Below are 15,054 nucleotides of genomic sequence, written 5' to 3' on the forward strand. Positions count from 1 at the left end.
CTCCAGGGCTCAATCCCCAGTATCAAGAAATAAAAATTAAAAAAAAAAAAAAAAATCACATCTCTTTGCAAAATATAACACTTAGAACAAGTATATATAAGAATTGTATATAATAATATAAAATGGTTTAATTAAATACATGATCAGAATCAACTTGTCAATGACTCCTCAATTATACCAGAATACTTCAAGGCAGAGAAACTGGTGTTTTCCAGTTGAGGATAATAAGGAGTATGCAATAAAGTCTCTAGAAAGTTACAATCTATTCTGAGACTGTCCCTCTTAACTTTTGTTGTTATGAATGTAATTTCTAGTATCCCACATAGAAAATTATTTTGCAAGTGTCTATTAACATTAAACCAGATGTATAACTCAGCATTCCACTTTAGACATATACCCAGTACTCATGTCCACCAAAAGACACTTATAAAAAAGTCACATCATCTTGATTTATAACAGCCATTAATGGAAATTACCCAAATGTCTGTCAATACTATACTGAATAAATGAGACTGTGGTATATTCATTCATATGCTAGAATACTAAACAATGGAAAAGGAATGAATATTGGGAAAAAAAGCAATAAGGGTGAATTCCAGAGAGACAATGTGGATCAAAAAAGGTCTCCCTTAAGAGTCACATTACATGATTCTCTTAAAGTTCAAACACAGCAAAACTAAACTGACCACAGTCAGAATATGAGCAGGCAGAGGGGCCTGAATGAAGAAGCATACAGGTTTTAAGAGTATTGGAAATGTTCTGCACCTTGACATGGGTGGTAGTCACATGGATATAATGTATGAGAAAGATCATTAGCTTAAGTCTTAACATACTGAGGACTTATATTTCACTGTATGATATGCCTGAATAAAATATTATAATGAAATTATGAGATAATTGGGAAAATTTTTAAACATTACAACTTACTTTATGAAATTACGATGATAGTAGATGAGAGCAATTATTGTTTTAATACCTGAACTGGCAAAAATATCAAGCTTAAACTCTACAGTAGTACCGCCAAATAATTATTTTCTTAATGTCCTATTTTTAAAAAAGTAAAACCTATAGAAAACTTAAAGGACTAGTACAATTAACTACTGTAATGTGTATGTATGAATATTTAACAACAAATTCCATCATTATGCACAACTATAATGAAACAATAAAAAATGTGGGGGTGGAGGGAACCATAAGTCTTCATCTGATTCACTAGTAAGCATTTTACTACAGTCACCTCCTCTCTCTGTTAGTGTTTTGGCTGAACTGTCTGAAAATAAGTTACAGAAATCATGCCATGTTATCCCTAAGGGACATTCCCCTACCAAACAACCAAAGTAACCATCATCAAACCAAAGAAATTTAAGAGTGATTATATATTATGGAAAATATGGTCCACAGTCAATCTTCCCTATTATTCCAGAAATGTTCTTCATAGGTTCTGCTCATCCCAAAAATTAAAATTAAATTTTTCCTGCCATATGTAACCCAAAGTCTGAAAATTATTTATGTTTATTTAGTGTCTTCTACAATATTTATCACAGCATTAGTATTCAAACACCTTTATTCTGACAAGTCTGGATTATGTATTTACCAAATAGAGAGAGAAGACAGTTCAATGTTCACACATGGTTTATGACCATTATACGTGAACTCACCGCTGAGTCTGAGCAGGCCACGGGGTCTGGTTTGGCGTGGGCACTGAATTTGTGGGACTCACTAGCATGGCACTATAGATATTGGAAGCAACCACAAGGATGCAGAGAAGTATGGGCCCAATGATTGCCCCTTCCAGACCTAGGTAGTAAGCTCCGCCAGCTACCGCCAAGCCTGTCAGATAAGGATGGCCACCTCTGGAAAAAAGAGCACAGGGATTAGCTCGTGAATGAACAAACAAACCTCACCTAACTTGGAAAAATATTTCTAACATGATGTTCATTCTTTAGTACACTAGGTTTTTTAATCTATTGCGGGCTTTCTTTAAATTACCTCCATGAAGGTAACTGATCACTGGTGGTAAGATTATTGACATGAGGGCTGGGTTGTGGCTCAGTGGTAGAGCACTTGCCTACATGTGTGAGGCACAGGGTTTGATTCTCAGCACCACGTATAAAGAAATGAGTAAAATAAGGGTCCGTCAACAACTAAAAATATATTTAAAAAATACTAATAATATTGAGATTCAAGAATTTTCTTGCCTATTCACCAATGTGCTATATCTGCCTCGTTTTGCAAGTCAAACTAAAATGGCACTGTTAACAGATATTCTGCACCCAGTGAAGGTGGGTCCCTAAGGATTAATGCTGGCTTAGAACTGGTTATTGTACTATAAAATTTACAGTGAAGTTTAAATAAATGAAAACATTAAGAATAAATCATATACCTATTACTAGTGTTTAAAAACCTGATCTATTAAACTAGTTACCCACACCTTGATGTTCCCCTTTTAATTTAATTCTCTCTCCCAGTTGCCCTAAGGCTGGCTCATGGAGTTGCTTGTCTTTTTTTGCTCTTGAACTTTGGGACTTCAGAGTTCTTCTACATAAGTTATTTTCTACTCTAACGTACTAAAAAGAGAAAACAAGGTGGGATACAATTACTCTCTACATAATTTAACTGAAGAGTACTAGTTCTGGAAACACTGATCCTGTCTACCTGTTAATTTACTTAAAAATTCAATGTATTTTCTATCTAGACAGTTTGAGTAGGCCATACTCTGAATTTAAGTAGAAGAATAAAATTCAACTTTTGGTCACAACCTAGATCTAATAAGCAATGTGAATCTGAATATATGACTAAAAATTGGCTTGATTTACTTAATGTAATTCCTAAAAGAGCTATCAAAACCAAAAAATGGCTAGGCACAGTGGCCACACATCTGTAATCCCAGCAACTCTGGAGGCTGAGGCAGGAGGACTACAAGTTTGAGGCTAGCCTTAGCAACTTAGTGAGGCCCTAAGCAACTAACCTAGATCCTATCACAAAATAAAAAATAAAAAGGACTGGGGATGTAGTTCAGTGGTAGACACCCCTGGATTCAACCCCAGTACCAAAGAACAACAACAACAAAAAAAACCCAAAACGGAAAGGTATTTGTTATATGACCAAGGTTTTGATTCTGTCTTAAATTTAACCTGTACTCATCACTGAATCATACTGTCTTTTGTTTTGTAGGTGGTACTGGGGATTGAACCCAGGGGTCCTCTATCACTGAGTCACATCCTTTTATCTTTATTTTTGAGATAGGGTCTTGGTAAGTTGCTCAAGCTGGTCTAGAAGGTCTAGAACTTGTGATCCTTAGCCTCAGCCTTCCAAATTGCTGGAATTATAGACCCATGCCATCACATATTATTTAACTTAAGAGAGCTGTGCTTACCAGACATAACTTCCTAAGATTTGTTTTTACATGAAAATCTTCAGACATACAATCTCACAATCTTTTTCTCCATAAGCAAAGAAAGGCTAAAATAACCAGTATATTTTTACTGTACTTAAAATATTTTATGTATATCTGGTAATATATCTTCCCTAGGTTAATGCCACAAAATGAGAAAATTATTTCACAATTTTGTTTTAACTGGGTTTCATATTTCATAAAAATACTTACATAACACAAAATAACATACCTTATAAACAATGTTATTTTAAACTAAAATTTAAAAGGCTACCTTACTGAAAAATCCTCTATCAGTTCTTTCCCCAAACCCCATCTCCCTCAAAATACATAACTGTTTCAAAAGACCAATATATATCCCTGGATGATTCACCAGTAATTTCAAAACACTCACCCTGAAATATCAGAATAAATTGCAGTGTCTACAAAGTATGTTGGCAAGAGATGAAAAACCAACAACAAAATGGCTTTGCATCCTAACCCTTGTGTCAGCCACAGGTCTAGAACTGCAGGTATTGCTGCCCAGTAGGTCCCCAGGAATGGCACTGCTCCAAGGATTGCTGCTAAGGCTGATAAAACAGGAAAAAAGAAAAGCTGTCCAAGGTTCTCACAAAATAATCACAATGCAGCAAAAACTAAGCACCCATCTCTTTCTACGTAAAAATACCCACCGAAACAGTACTCACAAACTCTAATTTTAAGGGAATGTTAAGCCCTATTTAATGGAATTTTCCAGTTAAATAAAAGTCCAACACCTTAAAATGTGTTATTAAAAATCTTCCCAATGTGTTTGTCTACTTTGTAAACCTGTTCGTAAGTGGTAAAATTTTAGTGTTCTACAGCTGTTACACTGAATGGTTAGTTAAAATACAGTTCTATAAAAGGGTAGCCACAGATCAACATTTTTATTGAGAACAAAAGCTAATCAAATATTAGATTCTAGGTCTGGGGGTGTGGCTCAGTGGTAGAACACTGGCCTAGCAGGTACAAAGCCCTGGGTTCCATTCCCAGCTCAGAGAGAAACAGAAGAGGGAGGGAAAAGAAATCAGTTTCTAAAATCCAGATATGAATGTATATTCTTTGCTTCAACTAAAAATGAAGTGTAGTTAAAATAAAGCAAATAAACTAAAGCCCACGAGTTGGAGGATCCAAGTTCAAATTCACCCCTCCGAGGGAGGTTGTTCAGGTACTCTCACATTCTCCCTCTCTCAGGTCATTAGCTTTAGTCTGACCATTAACCATGTGTGTGACCTTGGAAAGTCTGGTTTCTCATCTATACAACTAGAACACCTGCCTGCCTCACAGAGTGATTATGGAGTAAGAATCCCCAAATGCTCTCAGGGTGCTTGCACGTCAGAGGGTGGGTTTGTGGACACCAATGGAGGAAAGAATGCGAAGAAGGAAGAGGGAAGAGATGAAAGTGGAAGAGGCGAAGATAGAGGCAAATGTGAAATGCAGAGATATTTAGGAAAATGGGCAGTAAGAGAAATGAAGAAAAAGCCAAAGGACAGGAACAGAGATTACATAAAGAAAAAAAGCAAAAGACGGTCATTGAACCACCTGGTGCTTATGGAATGAGGACGTTAGCAGAACAGATCTTAACAGGTTTGGATTCATCCTCTCCCTGGGACAGGACCCTTCAACGGACAAAGCTATCTGACAGCACAATGTTCCCTGCCAATCAGTTCAGTTCATATACTGAGCACCAATTACACGCTAGGTGTGTGGTAAGTACTACGACAACTCGTTTAACAAAAACCTTTGCAGTACTTTACATGTGCTGGGTGTAAAGTAACACTGGGGAAACAGTAACAAAAAACAGATAAATACAATCCATATTTCTGGTCCTAATCTGGACTAGATTAGGACTCAAGTTACAAAATTTATTCTAAATTTGAAGAGGAGGACATTTCCTAACATAGGTAAAACAGTCTAAAGGGCAGTGGAAGTTACAATGTGGTTGTTACCTGATGGGATGAAGACGATATTGATGCCAAATATAGTATGCGTCAGCCAAGTGTACAATCCATAAAAGCCAGCCATTTTGAGGGAAGCATCAAACACCCCTCTAGAATGTCCAAAGATAAAAGAACAAGTAAATAAACAGCATCATGTGGTGATTCCGAAAAACCAATACTTCTAGGTTTCTGGTCACTTCATTTCCAATCTGGTGAAAGTTTCAATTTTTTTACTAACCTGAGAACAATGTTTCATTTTATTGCAAAGAAATATAAAGGCTTTATTTTAAAATCCTAATGTTTATAGAACTGTTCTTAAAATTTCTCTCTGATGAAAATATAAAACACTAAAATACCCTACCTATTGAAATAACTCAACTTTCCACTTCTGAAGCAGGTAATTCATTCGCAATGACTATATTTCATAAGTGTGAATAGCATGAGTTCACGGATAGAAACCCAGGCTATGGTCATCCCTCCCCTTCAGAAAGAACATATGAGCCAGGCATGGTGGCCCACACCTGTTAATCCCAGCAACTTGGGAGGCTGAGACAGGAGGATTGCAAATTCAAGGCCAACCTCAGCAACTTAGTGAGACCCTGTCTCAAAATAAAAAACAAAAAAGGGCTGAGAATGTGGCTCAGATGATTAACACCCCCTTGTCAATCTCTGGTATGAAAAGGAAGAAAAAGGAGGAGGAAGAGGAGGAGTGGAAGAAAGAAGAGGAAGAAGGAGAGGAGAAGAGAAAGGAGAAAAGAAAGGGACAGGAAAGAAGGAAGGAAGGAAGCAAGCAAGCAAATGAGGCTGCGAGCACCTCAGTGAGCACAGGCTCAGCATGCTCTAGACCTGCCCCAGGGCAGGGGAAAGGGGAGAGATCCTATAACCTGCACTCCCTTCATCAGTCTTTCTTCTCGTTAACAAAATTTCCCCACAGTTATTTGTGCAACCAAGTCTACAGAGTAACTTCTCCTACAAACATTATCAAATAAGGCAGGTCACTGGGGTAGAATTTACAACCAAAAATAAATAAATAACTCCAAAGTAAAATCAGAGAGAAAAATACAAGAGAAGCTAAAAATAGACACATATTCAGTGATTAATAAAGGAATTTAATATGTGAATTTCTGCAGTAACCAGCACTTTCTTTTTGCTTTTTGGCTGGAAGATTAGTAAGACAGCATTGTGTGAGGAGAAGGAAAGACCTGTCTAGAGACAGCACAAAAGCAGAAAACCTGAAAAATCTCAAGGTATCACAAACCCATAAAAACCTGGGCTTTGCAGGGAAACAGAGAGCACTTGGTGTATTCATGAGAGATGGAAAAGCTATAACTGAAGAAGCAGAGGCTGGGGCAGCAAAGGGGACACTGTACACACAAGGACACTGTTTTGCAAAGTGAACCATGGAGTGTACTCCAAGAGGAAGTCAGGTTCTAGAGTCTCATGATCAGCCACTTACAGGGCTCTGAGGCATGGATTTAGTAACACAGCCGCTCCCCAACTGTAAAGACCTGCCATCCTTACCAACAGCTTTCACTCGAGAATAACTTAACGATGTCATGAGATCCCTGACAAGGACCCAGACTAAAGTGGCATCAAAAGGGCCAAAAGAAAGGAAGAGACCCTGCAGGAAACAGAAAGGACCTCAAGAATAAGTGAATAGGGGAGTCAGAGCAAAGAGAAAATGACAGAGCTTCAGACCTTAACCTTGAGGGAAGAGTGGCAGTGTCTCAAACATGTAGATGACAGAAAGGAAGAACAGACAAAAAGGGAGTAAGTTTAGTTTGGGCAATGGTAAGTCAAAGTTGATGGAAGCCAGGTCATGAACACCTGTAACCCCAGCAACTGGGGAGACTGAGGCAGGAGGATCACAAGTTTGAGGTCGACCACAGCAACTTAGTGAGACAGTATCTCAAAATCAAAAATAAAAAAGATGAGGGATGTGGTTCAGTAGTGAAGTGCCCCTGGATTCAATCTGCCCCTGGGTTCAATCTCCAGAACCAAAAAACAAAGAGGCCTATGGAAACCTCCTGAAGAAAGCTGAAATGAGAGGTAAGTTTTAATAGAGAGTTCAGAACAAGAGACCTGAGGTGTTTCAGAGGAGATTATTATAGGAGGGGACAAGATACTCCTGAGGGGCAAGTGCAGAGGAAATCAGGCAATTGGCTGTGCTCTCATAAGGGACCTAAAGACAAAGATATACCAGCCAGAGAGAATGAAAGCATTTCTATAGTGGGAGGAAAATCAACAGAGTGCCATATTCCCAGAGACCACAAGAGAAGGAAACTATTGAGAGGGAGGGAATAACAATGTTGAGAAACAGAGAGAGAGACTGGAACTTGCCTAGAATTAGAGACATCAACGTGAAAAGATACCAACATAAGCACATAGTCTCCTTTCTTCTACCTCTGGGAATGCTAATTATGATATTCTAACTAAGGCAACTTTTAGATAATTATGTGGACCCTAAAGGTACTACATACTGTTTGCAGCTATTAAACATATTCATGCAACCTGATAAGGGATGAAAAAATATATTCCTCTTCACTGCATTACTCAGGATCTAGCACACAACCTTTAGAAAATAGCAAAGTAAAATCTAGCAGAGAATTTTCAACACCCTCAAATCCCTATCAATGTTTTCTTTTCTCTTTTTGTGCTTTAGTGAACTATAATTTATAATAAATTCACCAACTTTAAGTGTGCAATTATTTTAAGTTCCATACACTACACTTAGAATGTTTCCATCACCCCAAGACGTTTCCTTATGTGCTTTCTAGTCAACTCCTTCCAGCCCCTGACTTCTAGCAGCCACTAGATATGCTTTCTTTCGCTATGACTTTTGCCTTTTCTAGAATTTCATATAAACAGTCATACACTATATAGCTTTTTTTAAAAAAGAGGTAAAATATGGTATGATTACATAACCAGTGTGACTATACTATGTATAGCCAGAGGAATGAGAAGTTGTGCTCCATTTGTGTACAATGTATCAAATGCATTCTACTGTCATGTATAACTAATTAGAACAAATTAAAAAATAAAAAATTTTTAAAATGTTTTTTAAAGTGGTAAAACATGAATAACAACACTTAGCATCTTGATGACTTTTGGCATGTAGTTCAGTAGTGTTAAGTACACCACATTGATATTACGTGGCTTTTGGTGTTTGGTTTCCTTCACCTACTGTTTCTGAGCTTCATCCACATTGTTGAGTATAGCAGTACTCTGTCATTTGATTGCTGGTTAGTATTCCATTATATGGATAAACCACAATTGTTTATCCACTTACCAGCTGATGAACATTGGACAGTTTCCAGCTTTAAAGTTATCATGAATAAAGCTGCTACAAACATTCAAATATATAACTTTCTGTAAACATACAATGTCAACATTTTTCTTAATAAATATCTAAAAGTAGAGACACTGAGTTATACAATGTTTATTTACCTTTATGAGAAGCACTAAACAGTTGTTCTGATCTCCCAATTCAGAAAAAAATTTATAGTCCATGGCCTCCAACCCAGAAGTCACAAACTCCATCACACGGTATATCTGCTTAATGTGTGATGTCAAAGTTCACACTAAACAGTTTTATGTGAGTTGATACGGGCAGGAAAAAGCAATCGGCTCATGAAAAGATAGATGGCAGTACCCCTAAAGCCTCTACTCTCTAGTGACCCAGTGCACAACAGGTGCTCGCCACACAGCAGCTATTACTGATGTATTCTTATCAGAATTTTTAAGATGCGTATACCTGACCAACACCCAAGGGATTTTGATGAAAAGGCTGAACTCCCAGAGACTTGCATATCTGAATTGAAAAGGGAAGTTCAAGACAAACCAACATTTGCTTTTAAGTACACGTGTGGTTAAGATAAATAATGGTCCCACAATAATATCTATATTCTAATCCCCAGAACCTGTAATATGTTACCTTACAAGGCAAAAGGAACTTGATAAATATGATCAAGAATCTTGAGATAGATTATCTTGGATTATCTAGTTATACCAATATAATTACTAAAGTCCTCAAGAATGATAATGGACCCTTATTTTCATATCATGTATAAAAATCAACTCAAAATAGAGTTTAAACTTAAGAACTGAAACTGTAAAATTACTAGAAGAAAATAGAGGGAAAAGCTTCTTGACCTTGGTCTGAGCAATGAGTTTTTAAGATATGACCCCAAAAACACAGGCAGCAAAAATAGACAAAGTGGCATTTCATCAAACTAAAAAGCTTCTGCAAAGGGAAATAACAGAATGAAAAGACAATCTCAGTTTGGGAGAGAATATTTGCAAATCATATAACTGATGCAGATTCACATCCAAAATATGTAAGAAACTCACACAAGTCAGGAGAAAATTAACAACTCAATTTAAAAATAGACAAAGGGTATGAACAGACATTTCTCAAAAGAAGATATGCAAACGGTCAACAAGCACATGAAAAAATACTCCACATCAGTAATAATCTGGGAGGTGCAAAATAAAATCACTTCACACACATTACAATGGCTATTATCAAAAAAAGACAAAGTAGGTGAGTATGCAAACAAAGGGAACCCTTGTACACTGCTGGGGAAAATGTAAATTAGTACAGCCATATGGCATTTATAATAGAGATTTCTCAAAAAACTCTGGGTATATATCCAAATGAACTGAAATCAGTATGCTGAAGCAGTGTCTGCCTTCCATGATTTTTGTTTTGTTTGCAGTGCTGGAGACGGCACCCAAGGCCTCACGCGTGCTTCACCACCGAGCTCCGCCCTGTGCTCCTAAGGCAGCACTACCCACGGCAGCCAAGACTGGGAACCAACCTAGCTGTCCATCAAGAGATGAGGTGATAAAGAAAATGTGCATTCAATGCCACATTATTTAGCATCAAAAAGGAAGAAAATTCTATCATTTACAACAATATGCACAAAGCTGAAAGACATTATGCTAAGTGAAACAAGCCAGGCACAGAAAGACAAATACCACATGATCTCACTCATGTGGAATGAAAGAACTGAAAGAAGCAGAAAGTAGAAGGTGGTTGCCAGAGGCTGGGAGTAGAGGGTTAGGGACATGGTCAAAAGGTCAAATTTTCAGTTACAGGATAAATAAGCTCAGACGATCTATTGTACAGCATGGTAGTTATTCTTAATAAAAATGTAAAAATGAAATTTGCTAAAAGAGTAGATCTTAAGTGTCTCACAACAAAATAAGTATGTGAGGTAACCAATATATTACCTCAATTTAATCATGTCATAATTTATACAATGTACCAACATATTTCATTACACAGAAAATATATACATTTTTTGTCAACTATACATTATTTTTTAAAAAAGGAAACATGTTTTTTAAAAAGTGCTTACATAATAAGTAAGGCTATCTAGAATCAGTGGTGCTGGTTGTACAAATTGTGAATGTACTACAAACCTTTGAATTATATATATATATATATATATATTAAAATAGTTAAAATGACGAGTTTAATATCACATAGCTTTCATCACAACAGAAAAAAATTAAGCCAGGCACAGTGGCACATTCCTGTAATCCCAGTGGCTTGGGAGGCTGAGGCAGGAGGATTCCAAGTTCAAAACCAGCCTCAGTTATTTAGCGAGGCTCTAAGCAACTCAGTGAGAATAAAATATTAAAAATTTTAAAAAATAAAATATTAAAATGTGGCTCAATGTTGAGTACCCCTGGGTTCAATCCCTGGTACCAAAAAAAAAAAAAAAAAAAAAAAAATTAAATTAATATGAGAGGGAATACAGCAAGAGCCAAGGAAGGAGACGAGGTTAGAAGCAGAGCTCAGATAGGGAGATCAGAAATCCTATGCTGCTGGTTTTGAAGCTGGAGGGAGGAGCCTTAAGTCAATGCAGGTAGCCTCTAGAAATCAGAAAAAACAAATTCTCCCCTACATCCTGCTAAAAGAACACAGCCCTGCTGACATCCTAATTTTTAGGACTTCCAATCTTCCAAACTAAAAAATAAAAAGCATGTGTTATTAAAGCCATTAAGTTTTTGGCAACTTGTTATCGCAGCAATGGGAAATTAATACAATACAAAGTAGCATGCCAGCAAGTTTTGGTTTAGTTGAACAGTAGCACACAGATCAAGCTACAAAAGCAATAACCTATAATACTCATCTCTCAGGTTCTCTGGAACCTCAAATTCAGAGACTGAGAGCTAGGGATCTAGTTCAGTGGTAGATAGCTTAAGCTTGCCTAGCATGTGTGAGGCCTAGTTTGATCACCAGAAACAGGCACACATTAAAAAAAAAACAAACAAAAAAAACCCATTTTCTTAATGTGCCTATAATTAATGAACTGTGGTACTCACCAATGAATAAACAATCTGATAAAACAGAATACAAAGTCCAGAAGTAAAACAAATTGTATGTGGACATTTAATAAAAAGCATGTATTTCAAACCACAGGTACAAAGATGGACTTTCACGGGGTGGGGATGTAGCTCAGTGGCATAGCACTTGCCAGTATGTGTAAGGCCCTGAGTTCAATTCCCCAAAAAAAGGGGGAGAAGGAGGGTTAGAAGTTGCTAAATCATTGGGAAAATGCAAAATAAAATCAATGACCAATATCACCTCACATCCATTAAATTTACCCTCATAGTCAACTAAAACTTTATCTGGCACATAACAGTTTGTACAATATAATTTAAATGGACTACCAGAAATCAGTGTAAGAATATTCCTTACAATCATACCAATGAAAGATGATTCCTTCATTTTATTCGCTCACTGGTATCAACTGATAAATCAACACTTTTTGGATATTTAAATTCAGTGAGTACTTTCCCTGTCTTGCTGTCGACAAAAAACATTAAGACATACTTTATCACATCTCTTGCAAAAATCCCAGTAGACCCCTACTTGTAGCATTCCCTCTGTGTGGCTGCACGAATTCATGGTGCCAAGAAGCACTGCCCTTACCCTTTGCAACTGCTAACAAACCATTGATCAAGCACATTCTGTAGAATCAGTACATATTAAATCAGGTTCATAGTATTTATGACATGTGGTCTTTTTCCACCCTCCACCCTCTCTTTGGAGGGGAGGGGGAAAAAGGAACATTGCCTGTGTCCTGACTTCTGGGCCCTTTCTCTTCAAGTGATTCTTCAATGATGATTGACAGCTGTTCTCTAACCACAGCTTTAAGCTCTCTTACTACTCAGCAACTGATGAGAATCAAATTCAGAAGATTCTGGAAATTATTTCCCTTCTCTCTTTTGGTAGCTCAGCAGGACTGATTTAAGAAGAAACTGACATTAGCCACTGAGCTGGAAGTGCCCCTTTCTAACAAGGCCACTTCCTCACACAGAGACCTCCCATTATTGTATAGATGTTCCCTTGCCCCACACTATGGTAGACTATTCCTGGGCAGGGCACCTCTCTAATGAAAGGCAGGTCATAGTGCTCCAATCCAGTAATGCCCTACCTAACAATTTGACCAGAAGACCTGCTTTTCATGAAATGAGTAAGGCCTGGAGTTAGGAAAACTACCACCAGTCAAGAACCTCCACACACTTGTAGAGTCATACATTGCGGCCAAGTAAGATGCACACGTCTAAGGAAGAATACATGAAAGAAAGGAGTAAAGAGCCCAAAATCACATTCTGCCTACTCTACATTTCTGTACACTGGTTCAACCCTCAAGCAGAAGGACTACCAGACTCTTATTCCCCAAGACAACCAACAGCTTCATCTGTCTACCAGTATTCTCCCTGCATTGCAACAGGACGCCTCAAGCAGGAGAGCTAGCAGAGAGAAACAGGGAGCTCCCAGACACGGCATATAAAACTCTTAACTGGGAAAAGTACCCTCCAGCTCCCTTTATTACACTTTGTTTCACAGATATTGTAAAACAGTATTTTTTTTAGCAAATTGAATATTGTGTCAACTGTGTTAAGTCTATGAGACCCATTTTTCCAACAGCTCAGATAATTATTAGCATTTTTTAGCAATAAAGTATTTTTTAAATTAAGTTACAGAAGTTTTTCAGGTATAACACTATTATGCACTTAACAGACTATAGTATTAGATAAACATAATCTTTATGTGCAATTGGAAAACCAAAAAATTCACATAGCTCACTTTATTCCAATGGTCTGGTACTGAACCTGCAGTATCTCCAAGGTATACCTAACCTCCCTTAAGAAATTACATCCCTCTAGGCCTGTCCTGGCTCATTTGGCCCAGAGACCCAGGTCCACAGTACAATGCACAGAAATCTGGTTGACAATGGATTTCCAGTATAAGGGGAGTGGTCATGCTCTGCAATCAGACCCAGAAAGCTGGCTGAGGGGTACAGGAAAGAGCCATTTGCATGGAAATCTTCCAATCCCATGAAAACAGCTCTAAGTCACAAACAGAGGCATACAACACTGGCATTCAGTAAAACATCTGGAAATGCTGGCAGTAGCAATATTAATTAGTTTCATACCATTAATACATGTTTTATGTCCTCGACAGTGCCTGTATATCATGGAAGCTTACTCTAATGCTAAAAATATTGAACAATATTTTCAATTGAACAATAGGCTGTTTCAATTACCGAGACAAGTTGTAAACATCTGCGTTTCAAAACTAGTTCTACAACAAGCCCATTAAAATGAATGTAGTGATTTCTAAACCATTATAGTGAGAAATTATATACAAGACAAAGTTTTTTTTACACAATTTTCATTGGAAACTCAAAAAAAGATAAAGGTTCAGGTATATCAGATCCGATCTTTAATCAAGTAGGTTAAAAGGCATGTATTTACTGTCTTGATTATTTTTTAAGAACTCCAGCTCATTTAATTTTCCCAAATATGCAGAAGTGATTCTCCCTCTTTACTTCAGTGTTAGGAGATCTCAAATAAATGAAAATACTTTTTTATAGCTTTAAACTCTTCTTTATACAATTTGAACAAATACTATTTATACCCTGAAATGCATGAAAGTTTCTTCCCAATGAATATTTAATTGGCTTAAAGTAAAAACTGGAAATGTTGATTTACAAAAGAATCATTGCTGACATTTTTTTTTTTAACCAAAACACTTTAAATTCTCCAAAATTGGGGTGTCAAGGTGGGAGTATGTTCACTTTCCAACTCAATGACTTACAGTACACACATTCTCCCATCTAATTCACCAGTAGGACTTCCACCCACCAGCACTGAAAGTTGTAATCCCAGCAAGCAAGAGCCATACCCGTGTGCATGCACTCATGTGAAAATATCACACACACTAAATTGCATTGAGGCCGTGACAACATGCAACTTAGTAATGTGCAATATCTCCACCAGAGCAAGCAGAATGGGAGCATCAGGGAAGAAGGGTGTGATGTGTACATTCAGGAGACAACATGCTGCTAAAGGGAGGAAAATGGTTTGGGGATAAGGGATGCATGCCACTAACTCAAAAATTCATGAAATGAAAACCTAACCACAAAAGTGTTCAATTTAGGAGAATACTGAGTCAGAATTAAAGTAATAATTAAGGTTCAAAACTTCAATGGCACAGGGATCATACAGGAGCCACATAAATCAGAAGGCAAAGCCTCAGGAACAGACACTTTCACTGTCTGGTCATGCAGTTAGCCTCCAGTTTCATTCCACGTTTAACTTATTAATGGATCATATAAAATGAGTTTAATGACTTCCACTTAACTGCGGCATTGATGATTAATGACTGCTGCTTATGAA

At 37.3% G+C, this 15,054-nt stretch overlaps 1 protein-coding gene across 5 annotated transcripts in view; it reads right to left on the minus strand.

Moving 5' to 3' along the window:
• The window catches only part of TMEM245 (transmembrane protein 245), an 86,224-nt gene that overhangs the window by 11,440 nt on the left and 59,730 nt on the right, over positions 1–15,054 (minus strand). For all 5 annotated transcript variants that reach the window (XM_079112474.1, XM_079112471.1, XM_079112470.1 and 2 more), the window contains 3 exons: positions 5,362–5,462; positions 3,789–3,963; positions 1,659–1,853 (listed from right to left, as the gene is read on the minus strand). In XM_079112474.1, coding sequence (XP_078968600.1) covers positions 1,659–1,853; positions 3,789–3,963; positions 5,362–5,462 — 471 coding nt within the window. The remainder of the gene's footprint in view (positions 1–1,658; positions 1,854–3,788; positions 3,964–5,361; positions 5,463–15,054) is intronic.

The sequence above is a fragment of the Sciurus vulgaris genome, assembly GCF_902686455.1.
Source record: "Sciurus vulgaris genome assembly, chromosome: 15".
NCBI lineage: Eukaryota > Metazoa > Chordata > Mammalia > Rodentia > Sciuridae > Sciurus > Sciurus vulgaris.